The following is a 22,162-nucleotide window of genomic DNA, read 5'->3' on the forward strand; positions in this document are numbered from 1 at the left end:
CCTCAAAAAAAAAGGTTCAATATGCTTAGGCAGTCAACTAAACAGCATAATACAACAAATCTCACGTGTCTGTTTTCTCTCTGTCTCCAAGCAGCCAGTTCTTTGGAAGCCAGTTCTTCAGGGCTCATTTTTATTAGATGGTCTGGAGTAACCTCTCCTTTCAGCACTTTCTTAAATAATATCTAGAAGAAAGAAGAAAAGTTAACTACTGCTATCAAGACAAAAGCAGCAAGCAGCAGGAAATAAAGCAGAGAAGTAACAAACAGCATACTCTGCACAGCGATATGGATTATGTGGTTTTGTATTTTCCACTGTAGGAAGTGGTACTAGATTTTATAAGATAAAAAGCTGAATTCCAAAGCTCCATTTATTCTACATAACAGAATGTATCTACATATACCCTTAATGATCGGATGTATAATCAACTGTTTCAAAGCAGAAAGTGAGTTTATGCCCATTGCAGCAGCAACTCAAGGTGCAAATCCCCTGTATTACCCAGTAGAAAGACGCCAGTAATAAAGACAATGCCTATGCTTCTTGACTGAATTCCCAAGGCAAAAAAACCCCACATAGCTTAAGAGTGGGATAACAAACAGGGATACATTGTGAAAGGATTAATAATGTATCTAAAGAAGACTTTTCCTTTAATCTACAGCAAATAAAGGATTTCTCTGAAGGACAAGAGACAAATAATACATACATTATTCTTAGGATCTTTCAGATTGAACATTAAACTTCTGTATTTGTTCTTATACTTTGAGTCAGTGTCCCGAAAAAAAGAAAATAGCTCTCTTTCGATTCTTGTGGCAACTTTTGCTGCTCTCTCTTCAGGAATCTTTAAACTGGAATCTGTCAATCTGTGAGAGAACACAAGGGCAAAATTAACAAATGCTTCCAAATAAGTAATATTTTTTAATCTGCCTTCCAAAATAAAACAATTACAAACACAAATTAATGATGTAATTTAATAATATATCTTTACCTTTTCATCAGGATTTCCTTAAGAGACTGCTTGACACTTTGCCTTATCTGATCAGCAGAAGGTTTGGAAGCTGGCACAGCTGGCAGGTGTGTTGCACTAAGGGATCCTTTCTCATTTTTCTTTTTCTTAATTTCTTGTTTCTCATGAACACCTATCAAAACACACAGTTAAAAACTGTAAGCTACTCAAGACTCTGCTATGAACTTTTACTGTTGCTGCATATTACGAAGTTTTCTTTTTAAACTGATAAGAATTGATTTTCAAGGAGAAGGAATGGACTCACAGGGTTGTTTGTTGGGTTTTTTTTCTCTTATTTGGTTTAGATTTTGTATTACATTGACTCATCCAGAAACAGAAAACAGAAACTGCAGAAACAGAACTTTTGCCCTTTGACTTAAGGTATTGTCTTCTACACTGAACCAAGATGACCGGTGCTTATTAGCTTGATGAACTTTTACAATAGCACAGATTAATTTTTCAATGAGTAAACTAAGAAACAATATACTGGGAAGCACTTATTACAAGAATATTAAACTTTACTTCAAAATAGCATTTTTCATTAAACTTAGCATTTCTGTATCTGGTAGTCATCAAAATTATTTAAATTATAATAATTTCAGCTTCTGATTCAGGTAACAGACACTCTTAAGGCCTTTATAAGGTTTGCATCATAAATAATGCAAATAATGGAAATTTCTAGTCAAATTAAAATCATTAAAGCAAAAGCCCCAAATTCCCTCAAACTTTAATTTTCAGATTGTCAACTGAAAGCTCATTCTTCTCAGCATGCAAGCATGTCGCTGATGTAGAGTGGTAGCCTCCTATTTATAAAAGCAATGGGAAATAAACAATATCAATTTATTCACTTTCTACTCTGAAAAAAGAAACAAACTGAAGACCGATGAAGATCTAACTTGAGTGTTTGATGGTAAAAAGAAATATTTCTTTATATTGAGTGCAACTTAAAATGCATTAATACCAGAAGCAAGCTAACTACATTTTCAAGTAGCTATAAAAAGACTGATTTTCTTTTCCACTGGACAGACTGTGTGCTTAGACCATCAACTCTCTCATTAATGTGACTATGATTCCTGCCAAAATTACCGATTTCCCCTTCCTCACCAGCAAGGTGGTACAGAGCTGAGACAGCTGTATGCCATTCTGCGCTGTGATCTCAAATACTCATACGCTAGGCTTGGTAAGTAAAGCAGCTCTAAAAATGCTTTTATTTGCTCCATACTTTTTTTTGCTCATCTCCCCCTCAGAAGGAGGATGAAGAACTGAACTAAAACCTTTCCAAAAATGTAGCTTTGGGGGGTCAGGGGAAATGGAAAACCTCCACACATCAGCAACATTTTGGCAAAGTTTTAACCACCTGAAAACACAGCCCTGTAACAGGGAAGTGACGGGCAAGATCAGCAATAAACAATGCCACTATAAGCATAATTCAAAGCAGTTAAGAGATTAAGACAAATGTGCTGCTTAATAATTTTATGCTAATTGTCCTAAATGAGACTGCCAAGCCTCCCTTCTGTTTAAAAATTATTTTTAGATTAACTTCTATTCTGAAATACTCACTGTAGAAATCTTTTTGTCATCTCCCAGTTCAATTAATAAGTTTTAGAACAATGCAATTATTTCACAGGTGACAAAGACTCTTGCAATTTGCAGTTAAAAACGATGCCAATTATTTTGTGACTCAGAATTTCAAAGTTGAACAACAAAGTCTAAAAGATACCATTCAGTATAAAATACTTAAATTTATATTTACATTTAATACCAACATTTTCAATTGTTTTCTTCCACCAAAAAGAGCTTCTAGAATGTATCAGTATTGGCAAAAGACCAGGAGAGTAGATTTCTTTTTTTTTAAGCCAAGAATTCAAAGCTTGGGTTTTGGAGTTAACCACACAGCTCTCACACAAAATCTCACTACCTTTGCTGCTGAGATTTCAGACCCAAATGACAACAATTTCATATTACCACGATCTTAGAAGAATAATGCTCCCTGGATGGGAGCTGGGGAGGGGACAGAGGCTGCTGGGAGGGGAAATATGTCCCTTTAACCTTTAAAATAAAATTTAGATTAAAATCTGATGACTCAGTGTGCAATATAACGTTCCCCTTTGAAACGAGTTGATACAATTATTTGTCAATTTGTGTAAAAGACATCAGTAAGTCAAAGTATAATTTATATAGCAATTAAAACACTTACGTACATGAAATATTTCATAGTATTTTATGGAAGAGTATTTCAAAGTTTTCTGCAATGTGAAATAAAGTTTAATACAGAGGTGTCTTTGTGTACTTTTTCTCTTCTACTTAATAATGTGAGCATCCTCTACTATTCAAGCAGGAAATATTCACACATCTACACAGGAAACATTCATCTGCTAATCAAATTTTAAAAGAAATGAGAAATGAGATCACAAACATCACAGGAACAAACAGCTCTTCAGATCATCATCACTTGCACTATGAAATGTGGTTTGAAAAACGATACTATAAAGAAAGTCATCAACCTTCACTGAACGTACACGTGTGTTACAATACGGAGTACTCCGCCAAACCTCATTACCTGATTTAGTGGACCTTTCAACCACACTAAGGGATTCTTTACTTGTTTTTTCATTTTTATCTTCAGGAGACCGCCGAGAAATTAGAGCAGTTTGTGATCCTTTTCGAGCAGGAACATGTTGCCCTTTTTTAGCATCCAGGTCTCTGGACTCAGACAAGTTCTTCCCATCACCAGATTCCTGAAATGAAAATTTACATGTTAGCACACTACTTAATGGTATAATGAACCACTAAGTAATTACCACACATTTTCCACAATTTTTTTTTCAAGTGTACTGTATAATGAATTCCCTGGATGTATGCACCATCGTATAAATATTTTCTAAAAAGTTACTGAACAATATCTGCCAAGTATTGCTTAACAATCTCTTCGAAACACTGGCTGAAGATACATCACAGGCAATTTGCAGTTAAGCTCTATGTTGAAAATCACTGTGTTTTCAGCTGCTTTAAAAGGTCAGGGATACCAACGAACACCCCCTTAACCAGTTTTAGCCACGTAGCCATAGGAAGAAGAATTAGAAAGCACATGGTAAACCAAAATTAAACAGAACAGCCTACATGTCACAATTACAATACTACTATTCAGAAATTAAAAGGATTACTGATTATAAAGTTATGATGGATATCATAGAATCATAGAATGGTTAGGGTTAGATGCCATATACTAAAAGACTCTAAGGAATTGGAATAAAACATCTCACTGCTCTTGCAGATTATCCTTTGGTCAGTAAAATGAGACACAAAGCAAGCAAAAAGGCCCCGATTAAAATGTTGTGCATTTTCTTCTACATACAATCTGAAGTCAAAACAACCAAAACTAAAATACTGTTTTCATATTGTTTTACAGATATTTAAAAGATCTGTGGTTTACATCATACAGCAAATTCACAGATGTCCTGTAAGTGTGTTTAGAAATCTGAAAGAAAAATGCACTAAGTTCCTCACCACTTCTATGTGCACCTACATGTATAGGTGTACATACACATACATGACACGCACATAACCCTGCTCAGTGCAAGAGTTTAGCAATATCACCTCGAAAAGTCAAGCCAGTTAGAAAATGAAGTAACCCTGAAAATAATAATGTATAAGTTTTATATTAGATTCACAAAACTGTTTGAAACATAGTATTTTAAATGTCAGGGCGTTAGGAGTAAATCCCTTCTACTTCCAATAATTAACAGCACTTTAAGCATTAAGACTCACCCGTCTGAAGATTTTGACTTTGTGCTTCCCAGCGTCCTCTGCTTGCTTTGGTTTTTCAGCTGTTACGTTTAGACTACAAGTAGGTGCTTGCTTCGACATCCCTGGTTTTTCACACTCATTTGCTTTTTCTTCTCTAGGGATTTCAGGTCTCACTTGAGTATCTGGTACACTTTGATCAACACACTCCATTTTTTTGTCTTCTTCAGCACAGCATTTCACACACACGTATTCTTTATCTTCTTCACCCATCTGCTGCGCTTGAGAAAGACTCAGTCCAACACAATCACCGTGAAACCAATCATCACATCTACCACAGCCTACCATAAATCTGAAAACAAAATAAGATATAAGTCAGTGCACAGACTACAAAAGATATAGCAACTTAAGCAGAACGTACCACACTTGTTATGATTTATACATCTCAACAATTCCTTCTTACCTGATAAACGATTTTCTCTGTAGCTTTACATCCATCTCCAGCCTTACGACATGGTATGATATTCCTAAGAAACAGGGTTTTTGCCTTGTGCAATAGTCCAAGAGAATATCATAACCTCATTATGTTTTTTGTAACCTACCCCCAAATGCTACCAACAGGCTTTTTTCAGACTATAGTTAAAAAAGAAAACTGATAAGAAAAAAACCCTAAAAATCTACAACTCTCAAAACCAGTAAACTTTTGTTTGAAAAAAACTTGAAAAGACAGTTTTCTTGAAAGGGCATATTATCCTTGCTTTCCTTCAAATATGATCATCCTTACAGTAGAAATGTATCAGCTGCAACCTTCCGCAGTAGTAAGAGATGTCTGAGCATTTTGATAAATATGATCAGCACAGAGTTGGCATTTTGCATCACATTCCTTAGAGCTTTACTAGTGAATTACTTCTAGAAAGCTGACACTTCAGTAGTGAATATGGGGCAAGGAGCTCAGCTTTCAATTACATCTGGCTAGCCTGCAGTAACTGATTTGCTAGTTTTCAATAAGGTACATGTCACTTTTGTGCTGCTCACCTAGTTTATTCAGAGCTAGTAGCTATTTAAAGAATGTTTCAAGCACTAAAATTAATAAAATTGAAAGGACACTTTTCCATCTCAAACTGTATCATTATTTGAAAATACAAGTAACAGTATTTTCAAAGTGTTATAAAAATCACTTGGTCTAAAATAAAACCATAATTTCTGACTATTTTGCAGAATCATTTTGAAAATTTCATTAGGTATCACTATACCTTATTGCACTGAAAGGTACAATTCCCAGTGGAACTATTTTTGGAAGGATATGGAATTTCAAAATTGAACAGATTAAACACCTCAATAAATCCCTTTCAGGAGACTTAACTGGTAATAATTATTTCTTACAATCCTGTCTTATAATAATGAATCTAGCATCATTACTAAAGTTCTGCTTTCAAATGACATAGGAAAATCTCTTACATTATCTACTCAAGTTCTCTTCCCCTTTTATACCTTTGTTTTATACCAACATAAAAGATATTAAATATATGTAGCACGATATATATTGTCTGGATGAAAAAAATCCAGAAAGACTGCAAGTGTATTATGAAAAGTGTGAATGCTTTATTAATACTGAAAAATTTACTGAATTATTCGTTTTTAAATTCCATAGAAGGCAGATCTGATTTAAAAACTAATTCAATGAAACGGTGGTAGTTTCAGTAACATTCAGCAAGTCAAATACACTGGCCCGCAAAGCCTGTTTCTTTAGTCTAATATCCTATAGATCTCCTTTGTACAATGATACAAAGGAAAATTATTCCTAACGTATGTATGTTCCTATTAAGGCTAGGATCTGCTATCCACTGACTTACCTACTTTGCAAAACCACGTAAATATTACAGAACATGCTCAGAAGAACTCGCATTCCCCAGAGCTGTAGATGAACACACTCCAGATGGTTTGGATGTAGGTACTATACTCAAGAAACTACAGGGATCTTAAGAGATGAAATATCTATTTAACAACAGATGTTTGACACACAAGAGAAAGAAAGAAGAAAATGTTGTGACTTTATGTTCTGTCCTTGTTTACCCAAAATAAATCAGGATGAAATTCTGCTGAAGTAAATAGCATTCTGATGCAAAATGAGTGTGAGAAGCTTTAAAGCACTGGCACTGTAACAAAAAGGCAATTTCCAGCTTCACTAACCTATGATGCTGTTTGCTAGATTTTTAGAAACCAGTTTTTAATCTGGTTTGTGAAGAAAACTATTTCCTCTTTTTTAATTTTCTTTTTTCTGAGCTGCAAGTACATTTTTGGTATTAGTCACAACTATCAAACAGTATCTGCCCATCTATATAGCAGTTTCATTTAGAAAGGCTGAGGTTCCTTCATGTTTTGTCAATCTTTTCAGATCCATGTTCCAGTAAAGTGAAGAAACAAGAAAGGCAACATCAAGGGACAACTGCTTCTGTTGGTCTTACCAGAGTAATACCGTAACATCCATAAACACAACAGGAAAACAAGAGAGAAGCAAAGGGACTTTAAGACAAAGATGATTGCTCCCTTCTGAAAATCTAGAGCCAAACACATGATGGCAGAAAATGCAGAGTGAGTGCCTGTTTCACAACTGCAAGGATCCACAAAAGGATGCTCTACATACAATACATCTCTCACCACAGCAAGAAAAATAGTAAAGCTTTGGGATTACCAAAACTGATTACAAAAATTCCAAACTTAAGATTTTCTTCTGAGCTGAAATTAGATCAAAGCATACAGTCAAGTGCTCCTTGATTAAACAACATTTTAGTGTAGTAATGAATGAATGGCTTTGGTTAAAAATAGAAGGAAACCAAGAACATACCGTCTTGAAGCCCCAACTGCAACTACTTGAATTTTTATTAAAAATAAATGTTTGTTTTGCCCCATTTTGTAAATTCAGGCATTGGAGTCTAACTTGTTAAATGAGCAAGGCAGATTGCAACCTTTAGCAACCAAAACAAAATTTTGATTAATATTTAGAAAATTAATTTGCAGAAAAGGAGATTAACTCTGGAGACTAAAATACACAAGATGCTGCACAACTTTAACATTAAATTGACAGCACAGGGAATTTTTCAGCTTCGCTCACACATTAGTAAGTGGTCAACAGAGATGGTGTATGATATAAGTAAAGCACCAGGATAGGCATCCAGTCTTACATCTTTATTTTCAAGTCTAACAAAACAAAACAAAAAAAAAAAAAAAAAGAAAAAATGAAAAAAAAATGAAAAAAAAAAGGTAAGAAAACCCTATAATGAATTCAGCTCAGAAACAGATCAATCTTCACTAAGAAGACGACACCGAGATGGACAGATGTCATTCAAGCCATCTTAAACTACCGAAAATGGGATACCCATGTGGCTTCACTGCAGCCTTTACAATAAGGTTTCAATTACACTATATTTAAACACACACAGTAAAACTTCAGAATTCAGGATTCAGAAACTAAGACCACAAGAAACTGGAAATGTCCATGAAGCCTGTACTATAAAACAGAATGTAGTATTTACAATTGTCTTGCTTAAACCTAGTTACACAGAATGGTAATAAAAATAGTAGTGCTGCCTGCCTAAAAAATCCACAATTTCTACTGGCATTAGTCAACTGCAAGAACGCGACTTCTGAGGCTGTGAGAGAACACACTGATTTTTATACCAGTAATGTACATAATCCTTTTCGCCATAAGGCCACTTTTACATCTTTATCTGTTTCACTCAACTGAACACAAAACACAAATATTATTTGTAACAGCAATTATAATTGGGTTAACGGGCAATGCTCAAAGACTAAAAAGGGCAGTCAAGGGAAACTGAAGCCTGGCTTGAAGGATCAAGGATGTCCTCTTGCACAGCTGTCAGAGTTGTTACTGAAGAGGTTCTGATATCTTGGACTATTAAAACACCAAAGTTCCTGACTGTAGATTGCTTCAAGTTTGAGATGCAGGAGTTTTACCCATGTTGTAAGGCTGGATTGGAAGATGTAAAGCTGAAAGAGAAAGAAAAATGTGTTTTAAAATATTAAATCAAGCCACATTCAGTAACAGAACTGCTTTCACTAGACTTTCATATAAAACCAAAATTTTCTTTATGAAAAATGTAAAAAGCGCTGCTGGGTGACAGCAGACAGTACTATAGTTCATTGGGACCTTTGCATAGGGTATTTTATTGTTTTCATTCCTTTTAAAGAATCCTCCTGTAGTCCACACATCGGCATGAAAAGATGCACCTTAAAATCAGAAAGTAATAGATGATAAATTAAAAGACAGAGATAACAATTAATGCAAACCTTTCACAATCTCTCTCAAGAGTGGGAGATTTTATTTGTAGTAAATTAAATTAACCTGTTAGATTAAAAACTCAGGCTTCGTCAATTTATTTTCAAAATATATAGGCCATGTTTTAAAATTAATTTACGTACATTCAATTTATGCAAGAAAAGCAAGTTTCCAGAGATTCCATTACTGTGAAATGAGATTTCACAAGTAAAATAGGCAGAAACCAACTTATTCATAGAAAAATTGTTTGTTGTAAAGCTATACTTATGAATAAAAGACAAAAAAATGGGATCTATCAGAATAGTTCAGTGTGGGCCAGTAATCAGCATTTTAAGATTAATTAATAATGTAAGGTGCATCGTACCACACAAACTAATTTACTTCAGAAATAATTGCCTCTGTTTAGTCCTTTGCATTTGTGGTACATAGCATAGGTAAAACACTGCAACAGGACTCAAATCTTAACAAAAAAATAATTGCAAAACAATTCCAAATGAAACCCTAACCCCAAACTCACCTAGGAGTAAAACCACTGTTCACACACTTTTTATGGACTTAGGTATTTAAAGCATGTCTCTCCCACATCCACATTTTCCCTCCCTTAATGGCACTGTTCACCAGTCTTCTATAAAATCTGTAGTAAATTTGCGTTAACATGACATCAATGTCTCAGATGCATTGATGCTACAGACCAGTCAATGCTAAAGCAGAGACACTTCAAAGAGGCAACTGTTTTTCCTCCAGCTAACACAGATGTTACAGGCTGAGAAGATACTGCAGCTTTAGCAGAGCCTAGGTTGCACGTCAGTGAAGTAGGAAGGGCTCAATCCAAAGCTCAAGTGAAACAACTGTTTGTCAAAAAATCTGGACTACCTTGCCAGAGCACGTATACATGTGCAGTTTCTCTTGTTTACTTTTCATACAAGAATAACACAGGTGACATGACTTTTTAGGTTTTCATTTTCTGGAAACAAGAACAACCTATCTTCAAAGAAACACTATCAGCAGATGTCTTCACAACAAATTTGCAGCACAGGAAAAAGGCACTGCGAACCTACTTAGTACATATTAAATTTCAATAACCCATCTTTTATGTAATATAAGTTTCTTTTTTCCTTATAGGCATAAGTTGGTTTGTTTTTCATGTTGCACAAACCTCTCCAAAAAGGAAGCAAGTTGGGAGACAAGCAACCCTACGCTCTTTGAACTAAAGGTGAACGCATGAAACGTGCCCAACAACAAAACAGGAAAACTTAAATCGCTGAACTTCCCAAAATCCTGAAAACAATAGGTACAAAACATCTCCTAATATTAATCACAAATCTGTAAAAAAAAATAAAATAAATTCAAAAAAATCATTAAGGGAACCTCTATTATCAGTGGATTCTACCCACACTTCATCTTGCAGGATCAGGATCGTACCTTCTATAAATGGCACATATACACATACTTGATAAAACTATGTATTTTGGACAACTCATGCTATCTATTTGCCCAATTCCCTAATGTTACTGGTATTAATAACAGTCCCACCAATACTGCAGCATAATAATATAATCCATATAAAAATACTAATAAAATGGTACAGCTGTAAATATAAAATACACTGGATTCTTTCTATTTGTTAATTATACACCACAATGCTATTTTGTTTATACTGTCATTCAGTTTTTCAACAGCTTTGGCTGGACATGAATGACAGCTTTTAATGTTGCAAGGCTTTTCACAGTGGAAGAAAGCAGTGACAGAAAACCTAAAAGCATCATCCATGACTAAATTGATGACACCTTGCATAATCTGCAGTTTAACATACACTAGCCCATGAACATCAATGAGAACTAAGGCATCATGATTATTTTAATTAGTTTCTTGTGAAGAATGTTGTCTCAACAACGATTCATTTACCGTATATGGATCCACCCTTAAAAGAAATATGCACATGTAATTTAAGGATGGTTGTAAATCCAGAGCTTTAATCTCCTTCCTCAACCATGCTCTTTGTATTGGCTGTACAAATTATGTGATCACCTGGTTCCAAAATAATTTACTGAAGAATCAGCATTTTTTTCAAAAAACAAATGTCCTAATAAACTTTGCTACAGGAAAACACACTTTTCAGATTTTTTTTAAACTTTATCCATCAGCCAGAGCAATTTTCTGTATTACAGTTTTGCAGAATCTTTTTAGTAACTATGTGTATGTAAGAGATGAAGAATACTTTATCTTTGCTAAATCAACTCCTACACTTTCCATTACTTGCCTTTTACAATATTATTAACTTCTATATTAAAGCAGAGTTGAAATGTGGGGGAAAAGAAGACCCTAAGTAAAACTCTGGACCTGCATCACTTAATTTTACAGTGAGCTCTGAGGCAGCCAGTTTGTGTCTGACCACACAAACTGCATGATCAAATCCCAAGGAACAACAAAACAAAAAAACAAAACAGAAAAAAAAAACCCCACAAAACAACAGAGAACACAAACTACCACAGCATATTAAAAAAACCTTACCAGAATTGTAGAAATCAAAGACGAAGTCAAAAGCAACAAACACTACAGACTTCCCTTGTGATGTAATGCTTTCTAGAAAATTTGCTCAAAACCAGCATATGTCAAGTTATGCACTATGAATTATTACTCAGAAATAGGTAGTACTTCTTCCATTACAAAAGATAGAGTGAAGACAAGGGAGACAATCTGCAAAAGGTCAGTTAGGTTTTGTCTATCTGTATAAGAAAAGAATGAGTTCAGCCATCCAGCATGCAGAGAACTTGTACACCTGCACTGAAAACTGAAGAAATTCATAATATGAGCCCTTACATCAGAAGGATGCATATGAAGTGTTAAGAAATCTTACGTTAGCAGATTTCTCAATGTCTGCAGAGCTACCATTTTCATCTAGCTCTATGCCAAGAAATTAAATACTTTTTTTTTCTTCAACTATCTTTAGAGATCTTCAATCTGTCTTCAGGAAAAATAACTACTGTTTGTGACAAAGCTTAATATTCTTAACATCACTCGAACTCATTAAGAAGTTCAGGTAGTAACTTCAACCCATAATATTTTTCTATGTGATATGCCTTTCCATACACATACACACGTTTCATCTATAGACCGATGAATGAAAATGTATGTGTATGATTTATGTTACGAGCTGACGAGAAAACATCTGACAGCAATATGGGAAAAGAATGGCAAAGTTAAATTGAAAACAATCCTATAATGAGGAATAACAATAATTCAAACTTCGCACTGAAAAAAACCTATTTCAGATGTGCTGAAAATTACTAAATTACACAGTAATTATCTGACTTGCCCAGAAACATAGGGTTCCATTTTCATATGAAAGAACAGATATTTTTTGATTATATTGCAAAGGTAAATCTCTGAATGGGAACCAACACAATACATCAAGCAAACTGACTGAAACAATTAGTCCTAAAGCCTAACATTGACCACCCACTCTATGGGTAATGAAGATATAAAATACAAAACAGTTACATTGGTCCCAGTTTATAAGCACCAAGGTAAGTGGAAAACTGAGCGTGAAGAGTCACTGTTCAAAGCTCAGGTGCCAAACAGTGACAATCTATTAACAGAAAAAAATAGGCATGTCTCTTATAAAGCAAGACAAGTTGTAACTTGTTAACTTTTTTGATCTTGTAAATCACATGTTTGTAAAAAAGGATCTCTCCTTTCCCAGCCAAATCTGTTGTATTTGCACTGCCAGGGAAGTACACTTCGATTTTCGATGTGGTTAGCAAATTATTGCATGTAATCTTAAAGATATAAACTGACTCCATTTGCCAGGTGCTGATTCAGAAATAAAACAACACACAATTACCATCCTTCATCCTTCTGCTGTTCTTCTAGCAGGCATGGTAAGATTTCTCTGGGGCTGTGAAAGGCCTATGTAAGCATCTGCCTTTGGGGATTCTGTACACAGACAAGGCTGATGAAACGATCTCCATGCGTTACCTTTGACTTGAATCAATTTTCCAAGCTTAGTATTGCATTAACAAGTTAATGGCTTTGTATTTATTGTAGGGAGTACAAAAAGGTTCAAGTGACTACTATTTTGTAGCCTGAATTCTACATGTGTTTCATGAACAAGACATACTGCAAAGCTCTTATGCACATTATTTCCCAACTTGGGGCTGCAACTTCAGTTTAACTTCTTTTTCTACAAGCAATTTGTACAGTAGCATTGATAAAAGTTTCCAAAGTTTAAATAAACATAGAGGAGGATATAAACACAAATATTGTTTCAGATCTTAGCTCTGCACTTGACATTTGTCGAACTTGCTGTCATTTGACAGTATTTTTGTCTCACACTTTCTCCTTTTCTCACAACGAACAGAGCGGGGAAAAAAAGGAAACAGGCTGGCCAGCTAGGCTATTACAACAAGGAAACAAAAATTCCTTGAAAAGCAATCCACCAAGCGAATGAACTAGACTGTATCATCTGTAGTCAACTTTGATAGTTTTCATGTTTTTACAAGTGATAAAAGTGAAATTTATCAAGTTTGTTTTTTTTTTTTTTTTGCACAGTACTGAACATATTTTCTTGTTCTTCCACAATAATTAAACGAGTAAAAAAATGCCAACGCTCTCGAGGTACAAGTTTTGTTTGCTCTTGTATCTTAGCAACAACAAGTGAATATGAAAGGTTTAAGAGTTCTTCCTTACAGCATACAACTACAAAATAAAACATTCTAACAAATTAAAACTTCATTACTTAGAATATTGATGATAAAGAGTGCTGGACTGACAGGCTTAATTCTTCTATTCTTAAACACTGGGTTCAATACGGCAAGCTTCCTCACTCCACTAGTGTGTCTCCCTCACTTTCTATATACAACAATTCTGTGTTTATGTACTAAGCGACCTTTAGCGAATCTGATCTTTTCCCACGGGAACTGCTGGTTGTGTCAAGAGTTTTGTAATACGGACATACCAAAAAAACCCCAAACTTCACAAGACTGACATTATGAAGCTGAGGGTACCCGTAATCACCATCTGTGGCAACTCACGGGCTCTCTCAACCCAACCTCAGCTGGTGATCCATACATTATACTATTCATCTAGCAGCAGTAGAGCTGGCAATGCAAAACTGGTTTGTTGCATTTAATCCTATATCAATGTATAGTATGTATATCTTCTGCACCATTACTTTGACTTTATAAACTAAGTGGATTTAGTTCTGTCTCACTGCTGTATCTTCCCAGTATTGGTTAGATCCATTTAGTATTCAAAATCAAGATTTTCTGAACTCTAAGAAGACATTTAGAACACGAAAACCCTCACAATGTTTAAAATGTTATCAAAAATACAAAGAAACCAGGAAGAGTTCAGCTCAAAGATGAATTTTTAAGAGATATCAAGCAGTTTAAACCCCAAATAAGCATATTTCACTTTAAAATTATCCACAGAAGCATTTTCATATCATGAAAGTGCCGTTCTGAATTTAAATATTTCACTGAAATACAGGCTACCCACGTACTTCTTCCATTGTGGTAATACAGGAGATAAAAACTAAGGAAATGCAAACTGCATAAAATTAAACACCATTATAGAGGCATAAATGGTGAAGAGACAGTCCTAACTGTAAAAGAATTAAAAAAAATAAAAACACAAGGAACTAAGTTTGACTGCCCCTTCAACCACGTAATTCTCACCAAGCAGGCAAAACAAACCCAGCGTTAACTCTTTTAATAGGCCAGATGGATGCAGTTACTATAGCTGCAGTTAAGGAAGTTTATGTATTTGTTTTTCAAATATGATATAAGTCAATAAAACTGACAAGGGCTCTTCTTAGATACAAATGAATGCTCTAAAAACCTCAGACACCAAAGGTAATTGTTCCATATTTCACTCTGATATACAGTGATCACACTCACTGAAAATTACTATTAAAAGTTTCTCTCACATAAGCAAAGGACTAATCAGAATCATCTTCAGTTTGAAATCAATAAAAAAAAAGGCTGGCAGGTAAAACTGTAACTACGAAAAAATACTTCAACAGTAAATTCAGAAAATAAGAAGTGGCAATAAAGGAATTCTTATTGACAGGTCATTAGTGGAACCCAATGGCCTTTTCCAGTTCACTTACAGTGTAGAAGAATAACTTCTGTCACAGAGGGATATTATCAACTTCAGATGCAACCTCATCATTAGGTTCAGTTAAACGCAATTTCAGATATGCCCACATGGACGTTTTACAGGGTTTTTTTGATGTTAAACTGATGTTCTCTGCTCACCCCCCACAACTACTCCATTAATCCTGTCACATTAAATGATTATACAAATTGAAAAAAACCCTCTGAATCTCTTGGTATTACAACCACGCTTCTACTAGGTAAAAAGTCACATGCAAACAACTATATGATTTTTTTGTTGATGGTGATCCTTCAACTTAAGAGGTCTCTGGAAAGAAGGAAATTATAGTCTGGAACAGAGACAGCTTATTTCTTTTCTATGAAAAAATTAAAATTTAAAGTATATATTTTAATGGCACAGGAGAATTACACATCCCTCAAAAAATGTATACGTATAATAAAATATTTCTAGTAAAAATTTTTGGCCAAACCAGTTTTGAATGCTCTATTTAAAAGACAAACAAAAAAGTGTATGAGTGCACAAGAAACTAATTGACAGTATAACAGACAGGCTTCCATCATAAGGCTATGCCTGTTTGTTCTGGCACCAGCAGTACGAAAAATTCAGTAAGAGAGGAAAAAAATTATCTTCCGAGACCAACAATAAATTCTCCAGACACAAAGCCACACACACCTGTTGCCATGCGGCTTTTTGCAAAAGCCACACTGCTTGCTGGGCACCCAAACATATTTGCTTTCACTAGCAGAAGTATGTTCCAAGCCCTCTCGTTTAACAGTTGAAATGTTATCTGGAATGAACAACGGAGGTTCATCAAGTGATAGACTTTTGCTACTTCTTCTCTGGCGAGGCTGGAGATTCTTATCAACTCTTCTTGATCTGTTTTTTTCTTTATCATCCTCCTTCAGGTGTTCTACAACAGGAGGATCTTTTGTCTCTACCTCATCCTTTGTGGAGCTATTTGTTTTTAGCACAGCTGCAAACTGCTGTTTCTGACTCTGGACTTGCTTCTGACCAGGACTTGAAACATTCCCTGATAACGGGTGCATGGAGTGGTGGGTACGAGATTTCTCACTTGCTCTTTGAATTGATGACTTCTGTACTGACCCAGAAGCCTGGACTCGGGGGATTTTCTTCAGCATTGTATTGGTCTGCTTTTTCACTGTCACCCCTGAAACACAGCTCTTTGCTTTCAAACCCAGATCAGATTGTTTCTTCCTCATTTTAATTGGGTTATTTGGATGCTGATGACTCTCTTGCTCATCTGCATTCCGCTTCAGACTTGCTGAAGATGGACTGTGAAGACCTGAAACAGAAAGACCAGCTCTCGTTCTTGAACGCGTCATTTCTTGTTGCACTGCTCCTGATTTCTGCTGAGCACCTGGAGCCAGATTTTGCTTATTCTGTATTATAGATTTACTGTGCCGGGGCCTAACGTTCTTTTCACATTTTGATGAAATGCTAATTTGTTTATCATAATCCTGAAATTTTGATGCCTCAAGGCTGCCTACTCTAGTACTACTCATCTGCTGCTGTACATTTTGGCTTGTTTGGTCAAGAACAGTGCTTTCTAAAATGGTATTTCCTGGGTCAGTAGAAGCAAACTCTTCATTTTTCAAGTCTTTATTATCAAACTCTGTACTGTCCAGTACATTCTCAGATGAAGTTACAGTTTTCTCCACTCCTTTATCATCATGTACAGGTTCTGTTACACATTCCTTTGCTGACAATATATTTGCATCAGGAACTTCCACATCATGGGAACCGAAACTACAAACAATCCCCTCTTCTACAGAGCTGGACAAATTTGAAAAGGTCTCACAAATTTCACTTGGATTCACAAAAACACTAGATGGATCATTAGCTTTTCCAGTTACCCTGCTTTGATCATGCTCTTCTGTTTTCTTCTCTGAATCCTCTGTTTCATTTTCAGTCTTTTCTTCTGAAGAAGTTTCAGAGTCCATTGAATCAATCACATCATTTGCTTCATTTTTAACTGCAGTAATTTCAGTATCTGCAGATACTAAACAAACTGACTCAACATTCCCAGATTCAGTCCTTGTTGCAATCTCTGTTATTTCCTTTGTTTCTTCAGGAGAACAGGTTCCTGCTAAATTAGCACAACTTAATTCTTGGGATGTTTCCTCAACTTCTGCCTGCTTGAGGGTTTCAGACTTTATTTCATTCACCTCTTCGGGACCAGGAAGACATTTTGTACTACTTTGGGATGCTATCACTGCTGTTGTCGTTCCTTCTGTCTGCCCTGATCGTCTTGTACTACGCCTAACTTCTTTAGGTTGTTCTGTTTTCAAGGGTGCCACAACCTCTGTCTCTTTAGATGGACTTCTCTCTTGTTTCTGTCCAGTCTTTGGAGCAGACACACTTTTTACGGATGGTTTCTTGGTACTAACAAGAGGTGCAACATTCGAACGCTTGGCTAGTGTACTCTGTCGCAAACTCCGTACCGGTTCTAAGAAGGGGAAAAAAAAAAAAAGTCTTAGCTGTACTGTGTCCTCATCTTTGCAAACACAAGACTAGCTAGAATAGAACCAATTTAGCTTACTGGACACAAAGAGAACTTAAAACTTAGTTGTTTACTGGATGTTAAAAAAACCCCACAGCTGTCTAGTTTAATAAGTAATCATTTACTTGTATTCCAATTTTACAGTGCCACAGTTTGGATGTAAAATCTCATTATTCCAATGGCTATGAAAGTTCTGAACAGTAGATATAAAACAGAAGTGATGACAAAAAGCCAATGAAAACCTGCTCTATTTTTCTACCACCCAGCCTTTTCTACAAGTAAAAACTGCAGAAGGTACATTGTGACCCTATAGCTGTGAAGTTTACAAAGCTTTTAGAGAACACAGTATTTGAACCTGAGATCCAGTCAGATTCTCATTTGACAACATCTCTTACATTTTCTAAACAAGAAAACATTCTGGTGCCTTTTTAAAAAGCATATTCACCAGCTTTGTACCACAGGCACTTATATAAATTCTGACTTCCCTCTTAAGTAATATTTTCTTTTTAACTTAGCCTACTTTATAGGGGGAAAAGCAGAGCTGTCAATAACTCCACCAGTTCAACAGGTTAGATTTTCAAAAAAACAATTCATAATCAATTAGCTACCACACAGAATTTAAATATTTTAATTAAATATCTATTAAGCATATTGAGATATTTTGATGAAAGACTTTATGACTGCAATTACTATAACCTAATTTAAAACAAAAATAAAATACACAAATAAAAATAAATAGAATTAAAATTTTAATTGGAAATAAAGAGTCATGCTAACCCAAAAGTCCAATGCTGTTTGCAATAGAACGTGCTTTTGTTGGTGAAGAACCACAGTGCTAATCTGATGCAAGTAAAAGCATCAGAATCTCAAAAATTAGTTTAAGGACCACAGGCCATAAGCAAGACACCAAATATTTATCAAAGAGGAATTTAAATTGAGCAGTACCCTATGGATGCCAACTTCTAGCTCCAGTTTATCAAAAGGAAGTGTTTGTACTCGAATTCACTTAACCAAATAGCAAAGCTTTAACTTAAGTTTATAAATGTTGGTAGCGGAGGGGGAGATTATAAAAATTCAATTGACTTCAAATGTTCAAAACCACACAATCAATTGAATGATCACCTTGTGCCATTAAACGTGGTGACTTTCTTGGTGATGTGACTGAAGCTTCTTCACAACGGCTCCTCAAATTCCTGTTAGGTAAAACAAGCTCATCTTCATCAATGGTGTCATGACCACTCTCTTTAACTCCTTCTTCATCCATAATATCATCGAGACCAATAACTGGAAAAAAAAAAACAAACAAGAGCCTAAAACTTAAAATTATAAAAAATGTTGCAGCTGTAATGCTCACAAGACAGTGGAAGAGACAGGTAAAAACAAAGAGAAGGGGGGAAAAATGAAGGAAGGCAAGACAGAAAATTCCCATGTGAGGCAGTTTCAGTGTAGAAGAAGCTACCACCCAAAGCTTAAAATTTCTGTAGATAGTCCTTATAGCTTTTTGGTGGACTCACATTTTTATTGTTTTTTTGCCACAGGAAGGTCCCCAGTCTTAGAGGATCAGCTGTCCCTCACTTTCCCTTCCCACCTAAGAAAAAGTGAAGAAAGGTAAACAGCAGAAAGAGCTGATCCAGAAGTGCAAAGAGTTTAAAATCACAGTTTTCTCATAGGACATCATTTCAAAACTCTACATCCCACCCACATCACGTCTGCATTTGCAACCTCTTTTTGGAAGAGCACAGAGTGCAGCATGGACTAGTCTCCCAGGAGAGTCAGAGAACATTGTCTTTGTTGAATTCCTATCCTCCACTAACCTGAGAAGGATCCCAGAGGCTGCTCCTGAAAACAGGTTTCCTAAGAGGCAGTCAGGTCACTGTAGCAGCCATTCTCCTCACTTTCTCTAAGTTTGGTTGTGCAATGGTAGCCTCTCCTACCCCAAGAGCCTATGTGTGATTAACAAATTCTGGTCCCTGTGGGACGTGAAATATGTGAGATCAAGCCAAACACCCAAGTGATTTTACAAAACATGGGTCTGACAAATACAACACAGACTCCAAACAAACAAGTATGCCTATTTTTCACTACTCAGGCACCTACCTAGAAGTATGTTTAAGATAAATTAACTCACATGACAGAAATAGGATATCTAAAAATTTCTAACTATTGCTTACTTAAACCTGTTTTAAATTAATTATCATCTTAGAAATAAAAATAAGGATTAATAGAAATTATAAATCTGTTGAATATTTAGGCTGTCTCAGAAAATCTGTCAATTCCTGCTCCTTTTCAAGTCTGATGTTACTGCAACTTGAATAAATTAATGCTCTTGTGAAGGCAAAACAATAATGAGCATACTTTAAAATAGCAAAAAAGTGAAGTTGTAAAACACTGCTAAGGCCAACCAGTGATGAAAAATCAAGTCCATCAAGACTGTATTTCAACCCACAATCACGTGTCATGAAGCATTTAAAAACTGCAAACAAACAACCTGTTAATTTTGAAGTTCAAATATTAGAAATATTTTTTAAAGCCTCTTAAGGAAGGCTGACCTTGCCACCAGCTAACAGGCACTCCAGACCTCTGTAATTAGATGGCCATCAGGAGCTGAAAGCTAGGGGTTTCTTGAGCTGATGATTTATCCTTACTCATTTTGTTTCAACCACAATTTTTAGTTACAGCATTGTATACCTCAGCTGACAGAAAAAGTGTGTTTCCGGAAATTACTGGAAGTTTTCACTTTCCAATCCACAGAGCCACCCTTACACCACACACAAGCTGCAGAGCACTGATAATGCCAGTCTTACTCCACTCATCCAAATGTTCCTTAATCCCTTATCTGCTATAAGCTACACACTAGCAAAAAGGACACACTGGCAAAAAGATGACACCGTAACTGCCCCGTTAGACTTTATTTTCCCCTAAATATCTAATACTAGCCATTGTCCAAAACGGAAAACTGAACGAGACGGACCCTCACCCTAACTCCAGCTGCTCATTCTTGTGTTCTCAAAGAATATGTCTTCCCAACAGCTCTGCACTTTGGTATAAGCGTTCTCATTTAAGAGTGTTCCTGCCAAATACAGGACTGGTATTTGGGAACAGAACGTGACAAAGGAGACTCCTTTCAGATCCTCTTCTGTTTCTTCAGTATAGAACTAAACTACTAAGCTACTGAAGATAACATGACAAGTAAAAACTACTTGGGTAACTTACTGAAACAGGCCTGGAGCAGATTTCAGAGCTGCCATAGAGCCTCGGGTTTTACAAGCTACCTGCTCAAGTTAGTGAATTTACACACCCACCTTTATTAATAACAAAAGGGATACATTCCGTCTACTACTGACAGACAGTTTGAAATATTAAAGTATTTTCATACTTACAAGACTCTGTGCTGCAGCTTTAACTTTACAGAGGAATTTGAAGCACAGAATCTTGCTAATTTCAAACCGCCTGAGCTATAACTCAGCTAGCACAGACCCATGAGGGCCCCCAGGAAGAGGAGCATTCCACACAGACCCTGCTGGGAAGAGAAAAAGTGACAGAGAATAGTAACAGATACAGAGGAGACTAGGAAACAGAATTATGTAACAGAAGTGGAGATAGAGAAACAGCACCGGGAAAAGTAAACCAACAAAAGCAAAACCAGACAGGACTAAAAAGAAAGAAATATAGATAACCTTAGTAATAAATACCTAATATTATCTCAGCAATAAATACAGAAATTAAAACAGAAGGATAAAAGATAGAAGGAAAAAATAAGGAAAAAAACGTATCTGAACAGGAAAGTTGTATACCAGTGCACAACTGAACAAGCTGCAAATAAGGAAAGTACAAATCATGTTCGACACATTCATACTGGAAAAGGCACCACTGGCCTTCAACTTAGTATTTTGAGTGTCTTCATTACTTATAAAGAACTTACATTTCCAAACTACTGTGCTGTGCTACTTCATTTTTATATAAGTTATACAATAATAGAATAACGTACAGTAAATATAGTTTACTTGCAAAATTAAAGTAAAATTTTCAATGTGTTAAAACAAAAGTGTGACTTTTTCAATTCTTCAGCAATATAAAATTGAGGAAAACAGGCCTTACTTGCTGGAAGAAGAGGAGAGAAGAAGAAGAAAATATCCCTGAAACATCATCAACATCTTTGAAATTTTTAAATCTTTGTTTTTATTAACGTAAGTCTTCCCTCGATTATCTTCATCCAAAATTAGGCTGAAATATTCAGGTTTTTGACACAGTGGCCAAGATAAACCTCAAGTGTAGAAAAAAAATTATTTTCTGTAGATGTTAGCCCTCACTTTCATTTGCTTAGCTAACCACACAGAACAGAACACCACCGATGTTGCTGCTTTGCATTGTTGTAAATGCTACGCTCACCTGAATCATGCTAACAGCAGGACTGAGCACGTCCATGGCATATTCCATAATTCAATTCTACAAGCATCACAAATTATATGGAAATGGTTGA

General features: G+C 35.6%; 1 protein-coding gene across 1 annotated transcript in view; it reads right to left on the bottom strand.

Annotated features, from left to right (window-relative positions):
* Positions 1-22,162, bottom strand: part of PHF3 (PHD finger protein 3) — a 41,510-nt gene that overhangs the window by 12,262 nt on the left and 7,086 nt on the right. Inside the window, exons 2-8 of the mRNA XM_010073575.1 lie at positions 18,805-18,966; positions 15,834-17,628; positions 4,769-5,096; positions 3,561-3,738; positions 983-1,133; positions 701-857; positions 66-182 (exon numbers count right to left, since the gene is read on the bottom strand). Of these exons, the coding sequence (XP_010071877.1) occupies positions 66-182; positions 701-857; positions 983-1,133; positions 3,561-3,738; positions 4,769-5,096; positions 15,834-17,628; positions 18,805-18,966 (2,888 nt within the window). The remainder of the gene's footprint in view (positions 1-65; positions 183-700; positions 858-982; positions 1,134-3,560; positions 3,739-4,768; positions 5,097-15,833; positions 17,629-18,804; positions 18,967-22,162) is intronic.

The sequence above is a fragment of the Pterocles gutturalis genome, unplaced genomic scaffold, assembly GCF_000699245.1.
Source record: "Pterocles gutturalis isolate BGI_N339 unplaced genomic scaffold, ASM69924v1 scaffold23462, whole genome shotgun sequence".
Taxonomy (NCBI): Eukaryota; Metazoa; Chordata; class Aves; order Pterocliformes; family Pteroclidae; genus Pterocles; species Pterocles gutturalis.